General features: G+C 34.3%; 1 protein-coding gene across 5 annotated transcripts in view; it reads left to right on the top strand.

Moving 5' to 3' along the window:
- Positions 1-16,069, top strand: part of KCNT2 (potassium sodium-activated channel subfamily T member 2) — a 348,393-nt gene that overhangs the window by 293,528 nt on the left and 38,796 nt on the right. For 3 of the 5 annotated variants that reach the window (XM_058533725.1, XM_058533722.1, XM_058533727.1), the window contains 2 exons: positions 140-268; positions 7,545-7,565. In XM_058533725.1, coding sequence (XP_058389708.1) covers positions 140-268; positions 7,545-7,565 — 150 coding nt within the window. The remainder of the gene's footprint in view (positions 1-139; positions 269-7,544; positions 7,566-16,069) is intronic. The other 2 variants (XM_058533726.1, XM_058533723.1) reach the window with 1 other exon arrangement.

The raw sequence follows: 16,069 nt of genomic DNA, 5'->3' as shown, positions 1-16,069 counted from the left end.
TAATACATGGATAAGCATTTATGAAATGACACTTTGAGATTTCAAAATATCAACAAATTCTACCTTTAAGATGTGAAAAATAACCACTGGACTTTTATTTCTTAAAAATTTAATATGTAAGTAATTCATCATGTTACAGATGAAAATCACTGAGGATGACTTATGGATCAGAACTTATGCCAGACTGTATCAGAAGTTGTGTTCTTCTACCGGAGACGTGCCCATTGGAATCTACAGGACTGAATCTCAGAAGCTTACTACATCTGAGGTTTGGAAATATCAAAATATTCCAGTTTTAATGTTTAATCTGATTAAATACAGCCATGCCTAATCTTTGAAACTGATTTCTGAAAAATGTCATAGAAAGTGAAAAAGAATGCTGTCTGAGCACAGTGTCACTTTTCAGATGCAAAAATCTTATCAATTATTTGCTTTAGTAAACTGTGTCAGAATTTCACAAAATATTGTAGACGAAGGGACTATTCTAGTTTGTGGATTTTGGACTCTGAATGCCTTTTGTAGATCTAGGATTTTTCATTTCTAGAAGATTATCAGGAACAAATTAATTCTAAGTAACCTTCTGACACATAAGAAAAGTTCTTGGGCAAGCAGTCTAGATTTCTAACTTATTCCTCAACTCCGTATATTAGCATTTGGAAAAAAGCAAACAAAGATAAGTTAGTAAGTGCTGAAATTCACATTTCTCAAACTCTAGAATGAAGACTACTCTGAAGCCAAGAAAATACTCCAATAGCCAGGCCAGACCTTCCCTGAGAAAAGCTCAGTAATTTTAAAAGCAAACTAGATTCTGTTAATACGGAACTGGTTTCTGATGACTGCATGCAGCTTCAAATGTATCAACATTTTGATTTGGTCACATTATGTGGTTCTAAAGAGTTTATATATCCTTAGTAACACATCATATTTTAAATTAGACTATTTTATGAAATAAAAATTTTGGATAAATGCACTATCCCAGCAATATCTATAAAATTATTTAATATAAGTTATGGTTTATATTCTTGAAATATTTTTCTTCTTCAGATACCTCAAAGTTATTCGAAATTTTGGTTAGCCAGTTCTTTTTTCGGTCGTATACAAAATTACCTCAACTATGAGACTCAGATCAGTTACATGCATTTTGGTAGTCCATGTAATCGTTAAACCACTTTGTGATAAAATCAGTGAATCCAAGTATAGAAAAGAGCTTTATAGGAAGCAAAAGAGTAATGGAGTAGATTTTTATTTTCTTGTTAAAATTTATGGTTTGACATTTAAATTAGTGAGATTGAGGCCAACAGAAAATAGTTCTGTTTCTTTGAGGTGCTTTTTGGTGGTTTCATTGTGGCTTCAGGAATGCTAAAAGGAGCGTTATTGCTATATCTGCTGCTGAATCAGAGTTCATCATTGGCTGTGGTCCCTGTGGTTCACACCACAAAGAGCAAGACCAAATCAGAGAAAATCAGGAATGACTGAAAGGAGAAACATACCAGACAGTTAAATATGTAAGATAGTTTGTCCAGATACACCTAAAATTTTAAGAATACTGGATTCAAAAAATTGTTATTTGATTAAAGATTAGGAGAAGACAAGTGCTTTCATGCCTAAGCAATTAACCATTTGATATTTGAACTCAGTAAGTACAAAGAAGATTTCCATACAACAGAGTATTAGCATATTCTTATATATAAGCTTCGTGTATTTGAACATTGTAAATTCTGCCCTTGGTCAAGTCCATATCCATGTCAGTCATTTTGTATTGTTAAGGGACTTTGTTGTATGCTGTTTATAGTGTAGGTAGGGAAAGGGTAATTGAGTATTGTCGTCAAGGAGCATTTAACATTACATTTTGGTCAATTCCTCCCGTCGCAAATAAAGATCACCTCAGTAAAATGTTTGTAAATCCCCAAACCTCTAGCTCATATGAAAAACACACACCCTTAGGAAGATAAAAGGAATTTGGGTTAAATAAAGATGATACCTCATGTCTTCCTGTATTGAATTATATTCATCTTTTGGCACACATATTATCATTTAAATTTTCTGTTCTGCCTATTGTAGAAAAAATGAGACAATTTAAATAATGAAAGATAAAAATAGAACTATCAAACACTTTTACAACAAAATGTATTAAATAGGGGCAGAGGAATTAATATCACTCTGCATCTAAAATGAACTGACTGCTACTGATAAAATGAACTGAGCTAGAATTCTTTGATTTTCCTGACCAATAAAGCAAAAAAATAGAGCTGTTGAGTTAGATAATAACTGTAGTCTGATACATAAAAGGATACAAGTTCATCTTGAGAAAGAGTTGTTTTTCCTGGTCACTATTAAAAGAATGAGTATATTGTGAGTTTCTTATAAGAGATTTTAAGATAACATGATGAACAGTATCTACCTTCAAGCTTTGTTTTGCAAATTACCGTTAAAGTGAATATCCCTTAAGACAATCTTCAATTTAATAAAAAAGAGGAAGACATCAATTAAATATTAATTCACTAAAGATGTTGGGTTTTGTGCAAAAAGGAAAACATTCTTTTTTTCCTGATCATATAAAAACACAGAATAAGAACTCAGTCAATCTAATGAAGCGAAAAATTGATTCATACATTTTACCATCTCTCTCAAATATCATATGGTTCAAGAAAATTCAAGTGTTAGAATTCAAATAATTGATCATTGCCCAAAATGCCAATATTCTCTTACTGTAAAGAATGACACCAGATTTCAGAAGGTAGAAATTTCATCCAATAATTAGAATTGAAGAGTCTGACATATTCCTGCTTAGATAGCTGTCAGATCCCCAATCTCCCTGACAGTTCACACAGTTGTGCTGCTGTCCCTCACCCCACACTGGCAAAGACTGACGGTTGATTCTATGGCGAGGGTACACAGATGTTCTGTGGACTAGGGGACACTGGGTGCCATTGAGGGCAATAGTACCATGCTGAATTCAGAGAGCTAAGTGAAAAGGTACATTCTGTATACTTTACTCTTCAGCAGCAGATTGAAGAGTCTTCCTTAGGGAATCTGACCAAGTCAAGTGGAAAGGCTTAAACATACAGGCATGGGACATTCTCCAGTTCAACGATCCAGCCAGATGACCATGAAACTCACAATAAAAAGAATCTCACCTAGAACTTTCAATCAACTTATTAGTCATCTACTCTTAAATATGAGAAGACAACTAAAAATTCCTTATTTCAGGAAATAGCATGAAATATAGATACCAAAATAAACAAACAGGAAGAAAAAATAAGTTATAGGAAAAGCAGGACATCAAGGGAAAAGAAAATTTCAAGACGTAAAATAAAGACTTCCACTCCTAAGTATTTATCCAAGAGAAATAAAAATATATCCACACAGAGACTTGCACATGAATGTTCTTAGCAGCATTATTCATATTAACCAAAAATTGGAAACAATCGAAATGTTCAACTAGTGAACAGATAGACAAAATGTGGTATATCCATACAACAGAATTCTATTTAGCAATAAAAAGAAACAAACTACTTATATGTCCTGCAACTTGGATGAACCTCAAAAGCGTTATGTTAAATGAAATAAGACAGACACAAGAGACCACGTATTGTATGATGTCAAGTGTATAAAATGTTATAAAAGGTAGCTATACAGACAGAAAGTAGATTAGTGATTACCTAAAGCAACGGGAGGTGGAAGGAATTGGGATTAACAATTAATGAACATGATGGGACTTATTGGGGTGATGGAAATAGTCTAAAACTGACTTATGGTGATTGCTGTACAACTTGGTAAATTTACTAAAATGTCCCTGAATTTTACACTTGAAGTGTATGAATTATGTGATATGTGAAATGTGTTAGTAAAGTTATATACCGAAAAGCTATGATTAATATTAAAATGATGTTACAAGGGTGAAAGGTGAGCAGGAAGCTATAGTTTTAAAAGAACATTCAGAAAAAAAAGAACTCTTGGGAATTGAAAATATGATAGCAGAAGTGAAAATGTTTGTACCATAAAGTTGAGGAAATCACTGAGAAACGAGAGCAAAAATTCAAACATGGAAAATAGTAAAGATAAGATAAAACTAGAGAACTAATCCAAGAGACCTAAGATCTGAATTATAAGAATTCCATAAAGAGGAAGTGCAGCAAAATTGAAGAAATAGCAGTGTAATAATTTAAGAATAACCCTAGAACAGAAGCGTATTAGTTTCCAAATGTGAAGGGTCACCAAGTGCACCCCACAATGAATTAAGGTAGACTCACACAGCATCACAGAGTTTCAGAACACTGAAGGAGAGGAGAAGATAGAGGAGGAGACCAAGGGGTAGGTCACATTCACACTATTACTTGGGATTTCTCAACAGCAACACTACAAGCCAAAAGACGATAGAAGAATGCCGTCAAGATTTTGAGGGAATGTTATTTCCAAAGTAGAATTCTGTATTCAACCAAAACTACCAAATTTGTGTAAGAGGAGAATAAATCATATTTCAGCATTTTCTCCAAAAGTATTCTTCCCATGCCTGCTTTCTAAACAAACTATTCCCACCAAAAAGGAGTAAACTGAGAAAGGAATCATGGTATGCAGGAAACCAGATATTTTATGGAAACCAGGCAACAAGTATGAGGCCAAGGAGATTTCCCGGATGGTGATGAAAGGACCATCAGGCATAAGGGCAACCTGGAGCAGGTCAGAAGGCTTCAGAGAGGTTTCTTCAGGAAGATGGCGTCTGTAGAACACCTGATACCTCTCCATGTAGCAGAAAAAGATCAGACAATTGTCAAAGAGTCCAGGATGAACTATTAAGTACATATCTAATTAAGTAATCAAGAAAATATGACAGTTATTAACTCTAGGAATACAATTCCAGCACCAACAACAAAAAATTTATGCAGGAAATAAATAGTAACCATGTTTCCTATATAGCTCATCTGTAAATTGTACTTAGTCATAATACGCCCTCAATTTTGATCTAATCAATATTACTCTTGAAGCATGTTGAATTAATGGGAGATGGCAAAAGTGGGAGAATACGTAGAAAAGATTAATTCCTTTTCTTCCAGAGTGAGAAGTCAATAGAGAAAAGCAGAAACGGAAAAAATTAAAAAACAACAATCAAGTGTGTTTTGTAGAAACAGAGAGATAAAGACCAATAGTTATTCAGTTTACAGAGGTAAAAGTAGATGGTTCCTGTCTGAGGAAAATAAGAGATTGTGGTGGGAGCTGCTATTTTTCAAAATAAACCATAATGTTTTCTAAATATTTAAGCCATATATTTGTATCTAATAAAAACAATAACTTATAGATATATGTCTATAAAGTAGTCATATTAGACCCATTTATTGATCATTTCTTCAGTTTATACTTTCAAGTATTAAATTCTGTCCTATTTTATGCAGAAATTTTAATTAAATGCCAACATTTCATTTAAGAATGTAATAGGGATAAACGAATGTAAAGACTCTTGCTTCCTTATTATTTCACGGAGTTAAAAAAAAAATCATTTTAAAGGAAGATGTAGGTTTTCATGCCACATCATTTTCTAGTCTGTCTTCAGTATCGTCCCATGTTCTATGCAGAGAAAAAAAAAGTTATTATAACTTATATCACTGCTTTGGCTGTGGGAGTAGGGGAAACACTGAATACTTTGGCAGGCATCTTTGAAAAGACAAATGGTGATACAGAATATTCAAAATTAAAATTATAAAATTTATAAAAGACCTGGAATACAATCTCAGTCTTTTTGGTGGACTGTATATCAGTGGAAGGAGGATTTATACAAACACAGAGTAAAGTGGGGGTGCATTCAGAGACTGGAAAATCAGTCCGTGGAAAGCAGAGTACAGCTGAGTCTGTTCCTGTTTCCTAGTCCTGTATCACCACGCCAGATGAACGTCTACCACCTTCCATATGTGTCTATTTAAGGAAATTTTGATAAACATCAGAATCTCCTGGGTCAAAAAACAAATAGAGAATGGACAAGGACTCATGTTCCTCTTGGTGACAAAGAAGAATGATATTTCTGTCCACAATCCTTTATCCACAATTCTGAAATCTAAAAGCTCACCAAACTCATTTGGTGGCAAAACCTCACTTGAATTGTTGTGAGATTATTTATAATGTTTATTATTCTACTTAAAGTGAATATTCATACTTTTCATTGCAGAATTATTAATTTTTATTATAAAATGCTACCCAAGACCCACTAGGGGTATTATCTACCATACAGTATATGATATGGTACTATCTTTTAAAAATATTAAAAATTCTGAATTAATAAACGTATTTGTTCCTATGTATTTTTTGGTAGAAAATGTAGACCTGTATTTGCCTCCAGTTTTCCAGTGTACTGAAAAGCACATTTGCTTGAAGTATACTGTAACTAGTGAAATTTTACTAGAAATTAGAAAGAGATCATTTTAAAGCATATTGAAGTACCAACCAACATCTTTACAAAGTACACAATAAATTTGTGGAATATGTTACTCTGATCGTTGGTTACTTTCATAGTCAATAAATCCTATAGCTTTAAAAAAATGTGCATAATGGAATAATCGTTGACTGTCCCATCTACCAATTGCTAACTCTTTACTACTAAATTGGAACACAATATTTTAAATACGTTATTAAAATAAAAGTGTACCTTTTACAAAATCACATTAATAATATTATTTTCATAAGGATTAAGATAGAATAGTTTTGAAATTCTAGCTGCCCATTCTCTGCTGAGAACTTATTCACTCAAACAATGTTTATTTCATTAGGCCATGCATTAAGAATCCTGAGATAAACAGTGTCAAGAAGCCTATAATCAAATGTTTTTTATGTAATTTTTATATTTGTAACAATAGTTAAAATGCTAGATAATGAATTAGACTTGAGTTATATTACGCCAAAGAATATAATTGAAAATTTCACTTCTACCTATCGAAAAATGAGTAGAATATTATTCCTTAGAAGTGAAGAATAAGATAGCATGATTTTTATAACCTCTAAAATTTAGAGGTTGTATGGTGACTGGACAGATCAATTTTTAAACTCTATAACCAATGTGAAAGCTCAGAATATTTCTATAAACTTACTTAAATTTATACATAGTGGGAAAATAATCTTACTGTAAGATATAAATTTTAAAATATAGTACAGATATTAATATCAATAATGATTATTGAATATCAATAATTATGTCAAATATTCTCTCACGAATATAGTAGTCTCATAAGTTCTGGCAATTGTTTTATTTCCTTCTGCTAGGACCATTTTTTCTTTCTGTCAAAACTTAGAAAGATAATTTTAGCAAAAACTAACAAAACAAAAACAATCTATCAAGAACAACATTCTGGATTCCCATAAACTTTAAAAATAATAGCTTATTCTTTACCTAATTTTATTCAAAAGCCGTATGATAAATAATCAAACACATAATTAGAGTATAAGTGTTCTGTGGGTTTCTGTCCTATTTTGTCCTTGCTGCTGATTGTTTCATGTATGTATTGTTTACTCATTGTTTAAACCGTATTTTGTATGTTTCTTTTTCCCTCCATTTGTGTCAGTCTCGAGAAATAGCGTCGCAAGTAAGTATTTTGCTTGTCTCCCTTTCCTCATATGGTTTCATATAGGAATTCAGAGCTGTGAAAGGCAAACATTTTAAAGACTGAATTCAATACTTCAGATTTTAAAATAAAACAAATTAAGTAAAATGCTTTTAGATGCTCTATTTTTAAGTTAGTGTATTCATATTTTCCTAATAAGATTGCAAATTAATGTTACCTGTTTGTCTTTAAATCATGTTTAGGTATTAATGCAATCATATGTTTGACTGTATGGGGTCGTTTCCAGCTAGTCACTTACCAGCTATGGATAGTCTGTCCTTGAGCAATCAGCTGGGACTGAAAGGGAGTGGACGTCATGTGATATAAAACATTCCCTTAGTAGCTTTCTTGTTGACTGGTCCCCCTACAAAGACTCATGGAAACAATAAGACTTGTGATGGATTCCTTTAGCACACTTTTTAATGTTGAATGTATTCTTTAATAGCTTTAACTTATTGTCTTGAAAAGGCCATAATTTTAACATTTAATAATATTAAACTGAGACAATAATTTACTACGTTAAAAATAAAATTCTTAATAACATATGTATGTATACGTACACTTCTTATAGTCGTAAAACCTTGATGTTATCTTCATGTGACTTGCATTTTTAATTTTATTTCCCATTTTCTTCATATAAACTATTCTAAATAATTGTCGTTATAGTCTTAGTTCTTAACACAAACTCCAGAGCATTAATGTAGTTAATGAAACCATTACAAACAGAAACATATTCAACTTTAAAAATTGCATTTTGAATGTCAAAGCAAAGGTAGAAGGCCGGCCACTAAGTATAACCTTGTGTGTCAAAGTTACCAACTAAAAGTAAAAGTCTGTTTTTGAGCTTGTAGAATTTTGGAGAACAGTTCTGTATTATCATAACATCCAAATTTTTGACACATAATGACTATTGTTTCTTGTACATCATAGATCTGAATTCATATAATAAAAGCAAATTCTGTTTATTAAATTATTTTAAACATCTTAAATTATTTATTTAAGATTTTATAAGCTTTAACTCTATTGTATTTTTAAATATTCTTATTTTCTCTTCCCATATATTGAATCCTTTGGACTTTACTAAATATTTGCCAAGGAAGCTCCACTTTGGGCTCAATGAATACAATCTTAGAGCACAGCTTTCTGACCTTTTTCGCATATGGTGCAATAGAAAATGGTAATGTTTGCTTGGCATGAAGCTGCTCGGGGGTTTCAGCTACCAAGGCTGCTTGCAGGTTGAACAAATTAAAATCTTCACTCATTGCAGAACATAGCCCTGGCACATACTGGTTTTGGGGAGCTCATGTTAGAGTTCTTATATTTGCTGTATTAGAATATGTTTTATAACATTTTGAGTTCAAATGAGATCAAACATATATTTCTAAAATTTTTAATTTATACTATTATTTGGCCTGACCTGATGCACAAATAAAATTTCAAGTGCATTGAATTGGCATACATTATTTTAGGAAGCATTTTAATAGCATGTCACAAGCAAAGTTGCTTCACCTTATCTTTCCTAAGGGAATTCTCAGGCATGAGTCCAGACCTGGTCCACAGTGGTAGAAACATTAGTTCGAGTTCAGTCCATGTCCCAGAAAGAACAAAGTTTGTATTTGGTTAAAAACTTTATAGTTTCATGTTTGAAAGTGGAGTGAATCTTTTAGATGTGGGTTTTGGCTATGTTGTAGTTCTGTATGTTGGTTCATATGTTCTGCACTTTTTGTTCAGATGCCAAGCATCAGTATCACCTCTCTTCTCTAACTTAACCATTTCAGATGCAGGAAGGCAAAAGTTTGGCTCATTTCTGAATCTTGGTAGCCAATTGCAAGTTAACTCACAACTTTTTGCCACTAATTGCTTTCTTTCTCATAGCTATTATTCTAGGTCTCAAAATCTTCCAATCAATTCCCCATGTAAGTAGAGTGTCTTCCCTCCAATTTACTGGGAAGTTTGAGTCTTCCAATATAGGCGTCCTTGTTACAATCCTTTTTATGAAGAAAAGAGCTCTAATTGTACTTTAGATATTAAGATATTTATCCTTGTAATTCCAGTTATTTCTTCCACAATTTCTATCCTTTCCAACTCTAGTTTTTTGTTTTTGTCCCCCCCTCATCAACTCTCCCTTTAGCTTCAGATATGTACAGGTTTCCCCAATTCTCAAGAAATTTTTTCCCCTTTTGTTCTATTTTTTTTCTTATTTCACTCTTGCTGTTGAACTCTGAGAAAAGTTCAGATATGCTGTCCATTCTCTTTCTTATCCCCATCTTCCGTAGTTTCTCCCCACTGCTTTATTAATCCTATTCGTACATGACTAAAGATCTCTTTTAGCCAAAATCATTGGCATTTTAAATTAGCTTTAATTTGCTTTAATATCATATAAAATTTAACAAGGTTCATTATCTCCTACATCTTAAAATTCTGTTATTCTTAGTTTTCATGTTATGAGTTATTCCTGTTTTATCTGTTTTCACTGGTTTGTTTCTTAAACTTTTTTTCTCTTTCTGCTCCTCAATTTCTGCCTATAACAGCTCATTTTAGGTGATGCTACTGTGGTCTTCCATCTGAAGGCTTATTTCTAACCCATTGTCCCTGAGATTAGCTCTAGAACTCAAGACTCCAAGGAGATGCATCAGTCCACCTTTGTCTCCTTTCCTAGGACTGGGCTTCATCTTTAGCTTCCAGAAAGTACTCCATATTCCACCTGAGGGTAGGCTAAGCTTCATTGCAACTAGTCTCTCTCAGAGCCTTTATCTTGATCCCTGCACAATGCTAAGCACTTTATTATTTTTTATTAATTAATTTATTTATTCATTCATTTATTTATTTTGCTGAGGAAGACTCACCCTGAGCTAACATGTGTTGTCAGTCTTCCTCTATTTTGTGTGTGGATCACCGCCACAGCATGGCCACTGGCAGACGAGTGGTGTAGGTCCGCACCTGGGAACCCAACGCAGAACATGCCAAAGCAGAACACACTGAACTTAACCATTAGGCCACTGGGGCTGGCCCTAGCACTTTATTATTTTATTTAATCCTCACAACAGGCCAATTTGGCAGATAATATTATTCCCATTTTTAAATGAGCAGAGATTCGGTTAACTTGACCAAGATCTAAAACTTAGGCCACAGCCAACTTGATTTTAGAATTTATCACTGACACCAGAGCCTCTTTTTTTAATCACTAGGTTTCACTGCAGCAGCCTCTACCAATCTCTGGCCACCTCTCTCTTTTCCACCGTCTTCTTTGAGATCTCCGAATGCTTTGTTTGAGAATCAACATGGGAATTGACACTTGAAAAATAATCAAGTGTTTACTAAAGCTGTGTTTATAGTCTTTTGTTCTTTTGCTACACGTGATTTGGGAACACTCACTGGCTCTTGTGGTTCAATGGTTCCCTCTATGTGGATGTATGACAAATTTGTGTTTTCTGCCCTCACTGTTCTAATTCCTAGACATGAAGAACAAATTCATTATCTGCTAGATCCTCTCCATTTTATCATCTACTAGAATTACGAATATTTATTGAGCACCACTGGGGACCAAATGCACTTATCTAAGCTTGGAATGCATCATTAAACGTAAGAGAAAGATTACTCGGAAAGCTGACATAAAAATTTTATGCCTATTCTTGGATTTAATTACCTCTTAGATTTGATACTTCCAAATTTTCTTCCCTTCAATATCTTTCATAGTACAGACAGATTAATGATCATTTTCCTTACTTTACCCACATGATGAAAAATCTAAAATGGATGCTTGATGCCTACTATATCGAGTCAAATTTCTTGTTGCTGAATTTTAAGATACTCTATATTCTAGCCATTCTGTATTGATACTCCTTCAGTCCTATTCTTGGTACAAATCATTTATCCAAGTATTTTGCCTGGCCAAATGAGCACCGGACTTGTATCAGATGATCTGGGTTTAAATGTTGGCTTCTCCTTTTACTGTCTATATGTGAATTTGGCCGATTCCCAACATAGAGCAGAAGAAATATTTTGTAGGGAGCATATTATTATCATTTCACAAGTTAGAAAAAGGAAGAAAGGTGTTAAGTGAATTTTCAGAGTAAGTGGCAAATAATTCTGTGGCCAAGTACCTAGAGTAACATAGATGTTATTGCATCATTTTTCACTGGTACATCCTTTTTGAGTGGATGACATTGCCTCAGAAAATGTTTGTCAATACACTTAAATTTATAAATAAGGTAGTAATAAGTATTCTTGTTACTTGGATAAATACCTTGTAATATTAGTCAAACATAGATATATTCACTAACTTCGAGTTCATTCTAATTCGAACACACACACACTCCATGAGTCTGAGCTCATTTGTAATTTTCTTTTACTTTCTCGCTTATAAAAATTTTACTCTTGAATTTTTATACTTTATTTTACAATTTTTATTTATAATATTTTCTAGCTTTACTGATTCTTGCTCATTTCCAACCCCAGGAGAGCATTTCTTACTTGCATTATTTACTTTTTTAACTTAGTAAGAGTCTTACTGGCACACTTATTAGTGAGAAGCTATTTAAATGCATCCAATCTATTTGATTTAAGTTAACTATGTAGTCGTGGCATTGTGTCCATTTAACATCTTAAACTCTGTGGAGATCATTCTTTCACTTTGCACTGCCAAAGGAAGTAATTAAGCCTTTAGTCACACCTCCTTGTTGAATGGCTGCTGGAGTCTACAAAATCAGAACCTAGTGGAAAATTATCAGATTGATCTAAGTCACCTAGGTCTTCATAAGGGTGTGGTGATCTGTAAACAATAGTATACTTGGATCAATAAAACTGTTTTGTGTAGATTCTTTACATAAGAATATGAATATTCCTGCCTACCAAGTCTTATATCACTGTATTTATTCTTTAATTAAGGCATTACATATATCAGAGAAATTTTCTTTCCCCAGGCTCATTTATCCACAACTGGCATATGCTTTAGGCAGTGGTTCTCAAATGGTGGAAAAGAGAATGGGATTGTGTATGTGTGTGTGAGTGTGTGTGGTTGTGTGTGTGTTTAAAATGTTTTTGGTGTAGTGGAATTGGTGCTGTACTCAGAATCGTTGTAATAGTTTTTCAAAACTTTACGTGCTTCATTCCTTTCTTCTGGACTGTAGTGTGCTGGAGGTGACAGAATGGTAGCCTCCTGAGCTACCCTACAGTGTGTAGGGTCTACATACACACACATATACACATGTTCAGAACCATTGCTTTAGGCTATATATTCCTGTAACTCTGGAAAATGATAAGTGAAAACTGTACTGTGAAAATGACAGAGCTGGCAGTGAAACTGATTCTAATTATATAAACCATTTGAATGCCTTTAAGGGTATGTTAAACCTGTCTACTTATACAATACTCTTCTATTTGTTGATTTTGTTTGTTTGTAAGTCAATTTGGGAGTTTAAAGCTATTCAGGTGTATAAGAATATACTCTACACACATATGTAAGCGTGTATAACTCATAAAAACCTAAACATATATACCCAAAAAGGTCGTTTTATGTAGAAATCAAATATGCTCTTACATTTGGTTATTTCTGGACATAAAACAAATCATTTGGTTAAGGAAAACCACTTCTTAGTTTCCTTATAAACCAAAAGCTAATGATGATGAAATCAGTCTTGATTTGGGCCAGACTTTGACCTATGGGACACATATCAACATGCGACACTACAGTCAACATTAAATAACTATTAGAAGAGTGAAGAAATGTCTTGAGACCTACAAAGAAAATCGTTAGAAAATGTGCAGTAATGATAATTCTGAGGCTGATCATATTATCTCTCCACCTTTAAAAGAACTTATGAATTGTTTTGAGGAGAAAAGAAGTACTATACCTTCAGAGAAGATGAAAACATTCCACTACTGCCCGGTGAAAGAGGTGGAGATTGTCTGACTCCATAAGAAAAACAATGAAAAAAGTTTTAGTGTTAGTGGCATCGGTAGAGCCATATGATGTAGAAACATGACGTAAAAGCAACTTCATTAAACACTTAAAAATATTTCTGAACACCACACCTCAAAAGAGTTATGAATGCTTTAGAGAAATATTAACCCTTAAATATTGCAAATTGCTATTTAGAAAATTCACTTCTCAAGGTCACCAGTAACCTCTATACCATACTTGTACGAAGGGAAGATGCATAACCTATATTAAAAAAACTCACATCAGAGGCAATGCTATGGTGCTAAGTAAACTAATGCCCTCTTATTACTTCTCCTCCTCCTCCAGGTCTCTACTACAATAGATATTATTTATGACATGGATATTAGAAGGTAAAAAAAGTTACAGTAAGAACTATTTGATAATATTCATCACCCATTCCTTTCCATGAAAAATACTTCTTCCTTGGCTTCCATGATAGTCAAGTTTTCTATGTATTCTCATACTCTTAATTTCTTATTTCTTTTCTACTTCATAATCCTCAACTGAGGATATTGAGAGATAAAACTTGAAATAAGGGGGTTATCTCTAAGCCACACCCGTCTTTTCATTGTTTTACCCCAGGTGTCTTGGACAGGGTCTTGCACAAATGTTCAATATATATTTATTGAACTCAGTCACAGGTATCTTTCTCAACACATAATACACAGGCCTGTAGCCTGTGATTGGTAGGGAGATGAAGGTCCCCTTGCATGCCTTGTTCAAAAGCCCAGTGTCATGTATTTTGGAGAAGTGAAATGTTTGCTTGGTCACTATGTAAATGTAAATATTGTGTTTATATTATGTCTGGAACTCAGAAGGAAATAAGGAATGTTTTGATGAGCCTTGTATTGTGGTTTTAATATGTGTAACAACATGAGTGGTCTTGATTTATATTTTGTGTATCTATGAGACAAGAGATTACTACATTTCTTTACCCCACAAAAGGCAATGTTGGATAAGGAATTGTTGCTGCCATTGTCTTGACCAGACAACCAGATGATAGAATGGCACAAGAGTCTCTAAAAATGTGCAAATGGGACCTATTATCACCCAGGGCACCCAGTGCTAAGATGACTCTCTGAAGTTTGGCCAATTGTACTGGGCCTTGGGCTCTATTCTTTATCAGGGATGTCCTCTTAAGAGACCCAACACAGCATTCTCCAGCAAGCTCCATCACATTGAATGGTTTTGAGGTCATCCATACGTGCCTCACTCAGTTGATCCCAAGGGGCTCCCTGAGTGACCAAGGGATCTGGAATAAGGGTGACCATCTCTAGCACCATGATATCTGACAAGAGACTGAGGACAGAGAAGGCTTTCCCCTCCTGTAAGCGGGATATGCTAGAGAACTCAAGTTTGGCTGTTTCCTGTAGGTACCATTTTCATTTTAGCAAGGAGGTCTTGATAGCCATGCCAACCTTGCAGGGTGCTATTTCCATGACCCAAGCCATAATGAGCAGCTGAGTGTAGAGCGTCATGGGCTCAGGGCCTGTGAGAGGCTCTGATTGCAGTAGAGCCTAGTATGCAGCTAGCAACTGCTGCTCTAATGCTGTACGGCATGTGACCAAGGAGGATGGTTTCTTACACTGGAAGCCCATGGGCAATTTGGCCATTTTGAGTGGTTCAGAGTCTCTAGAGGGTACTAGTGAAGGATTCTATGGTGAAGGAATCTAGGGGTGGGGAGCAGAGGAGGGAAAGAGAAAACTAATGAAATTACCTGTTGTATTGCACTTTGGAGAGAATCTAGAAACTTTTGTTGAAACAGACCTCATTCAGTGTGGGCCAATTTGCAAGTAACAGCATAACAGCTTTAAAAAAATTGTAAATGAAGAATATACTGCCTCTAGAACCTAAAAAGACATAAGACATGATAGCTTTGTCTTAATATTGTCCGTCAGTAATTGTTTCTTGACAGTGTCAGAGATGGGGCAACTTTTGACTGACCAAATAGCGCCCAGAAATTTTACTAAGTTGATAGACCTTGTACTTTGTGTGGGACAATGGCCCTTCCCTTTTTGTGAGCTCCTTTGTGAATGCTTGTATTTCCTGAATGAGTGTGTCAAAAAATCTCCTTGGAAGAGAAATCATCACACCTGTGTTCCTGCAGTAAAGATCTTGCCTGCAAAGATTGTGTGTGATTGCAGGGCTGTTGAGGTACTTTATGTGTAGCCAGGTAAAGGAGTATTGTGTCCCTCCAGAGGTGAAGGGAAACTAGCTGAGAGGCTGTCAAAATAGGCACTACGCTGAACATATTAGTCAAATCTATGACTGCAAAATATTTACCAATTGCTGATTGAATGGAGGCAGTAATTTCAATAACATTGGGTGTGGGACCTTAATATGTAGGACCAGGACATTGAGGTAGACATACTCTACTGTGGGGCTCTATTCATTCTTTCCAGGTCTAAAAATGGGTCAAATTGAGATGTTAAATGGAGAAACTGTGGTGGTTATCATCTCTTTTCTAAATAGTTCTTATATAATGGATTTCAATCTTTGAAAGCCCTGCTCAATCCTTGCAGGCCATATTAACTAATTATATTGG

This window comes from Diceros bicornis, chromosome 38 (assembly GCF_020826845.1).
Source record: "Diceros bicornis minor isolate mBicDic1 chromosome 38, mDicBic1.mat.cur, whole genome shotgun sequence".
Lineage (NCBI taxonomy): Eukaryota > Metazoa > Chordata > Mammalia > Perissodactyla > Rhinocerotidae > Diceros > Diceros bicornis.
This window is presented reverse-complemented; position numbering and strand designations above follow the sequence as displayed.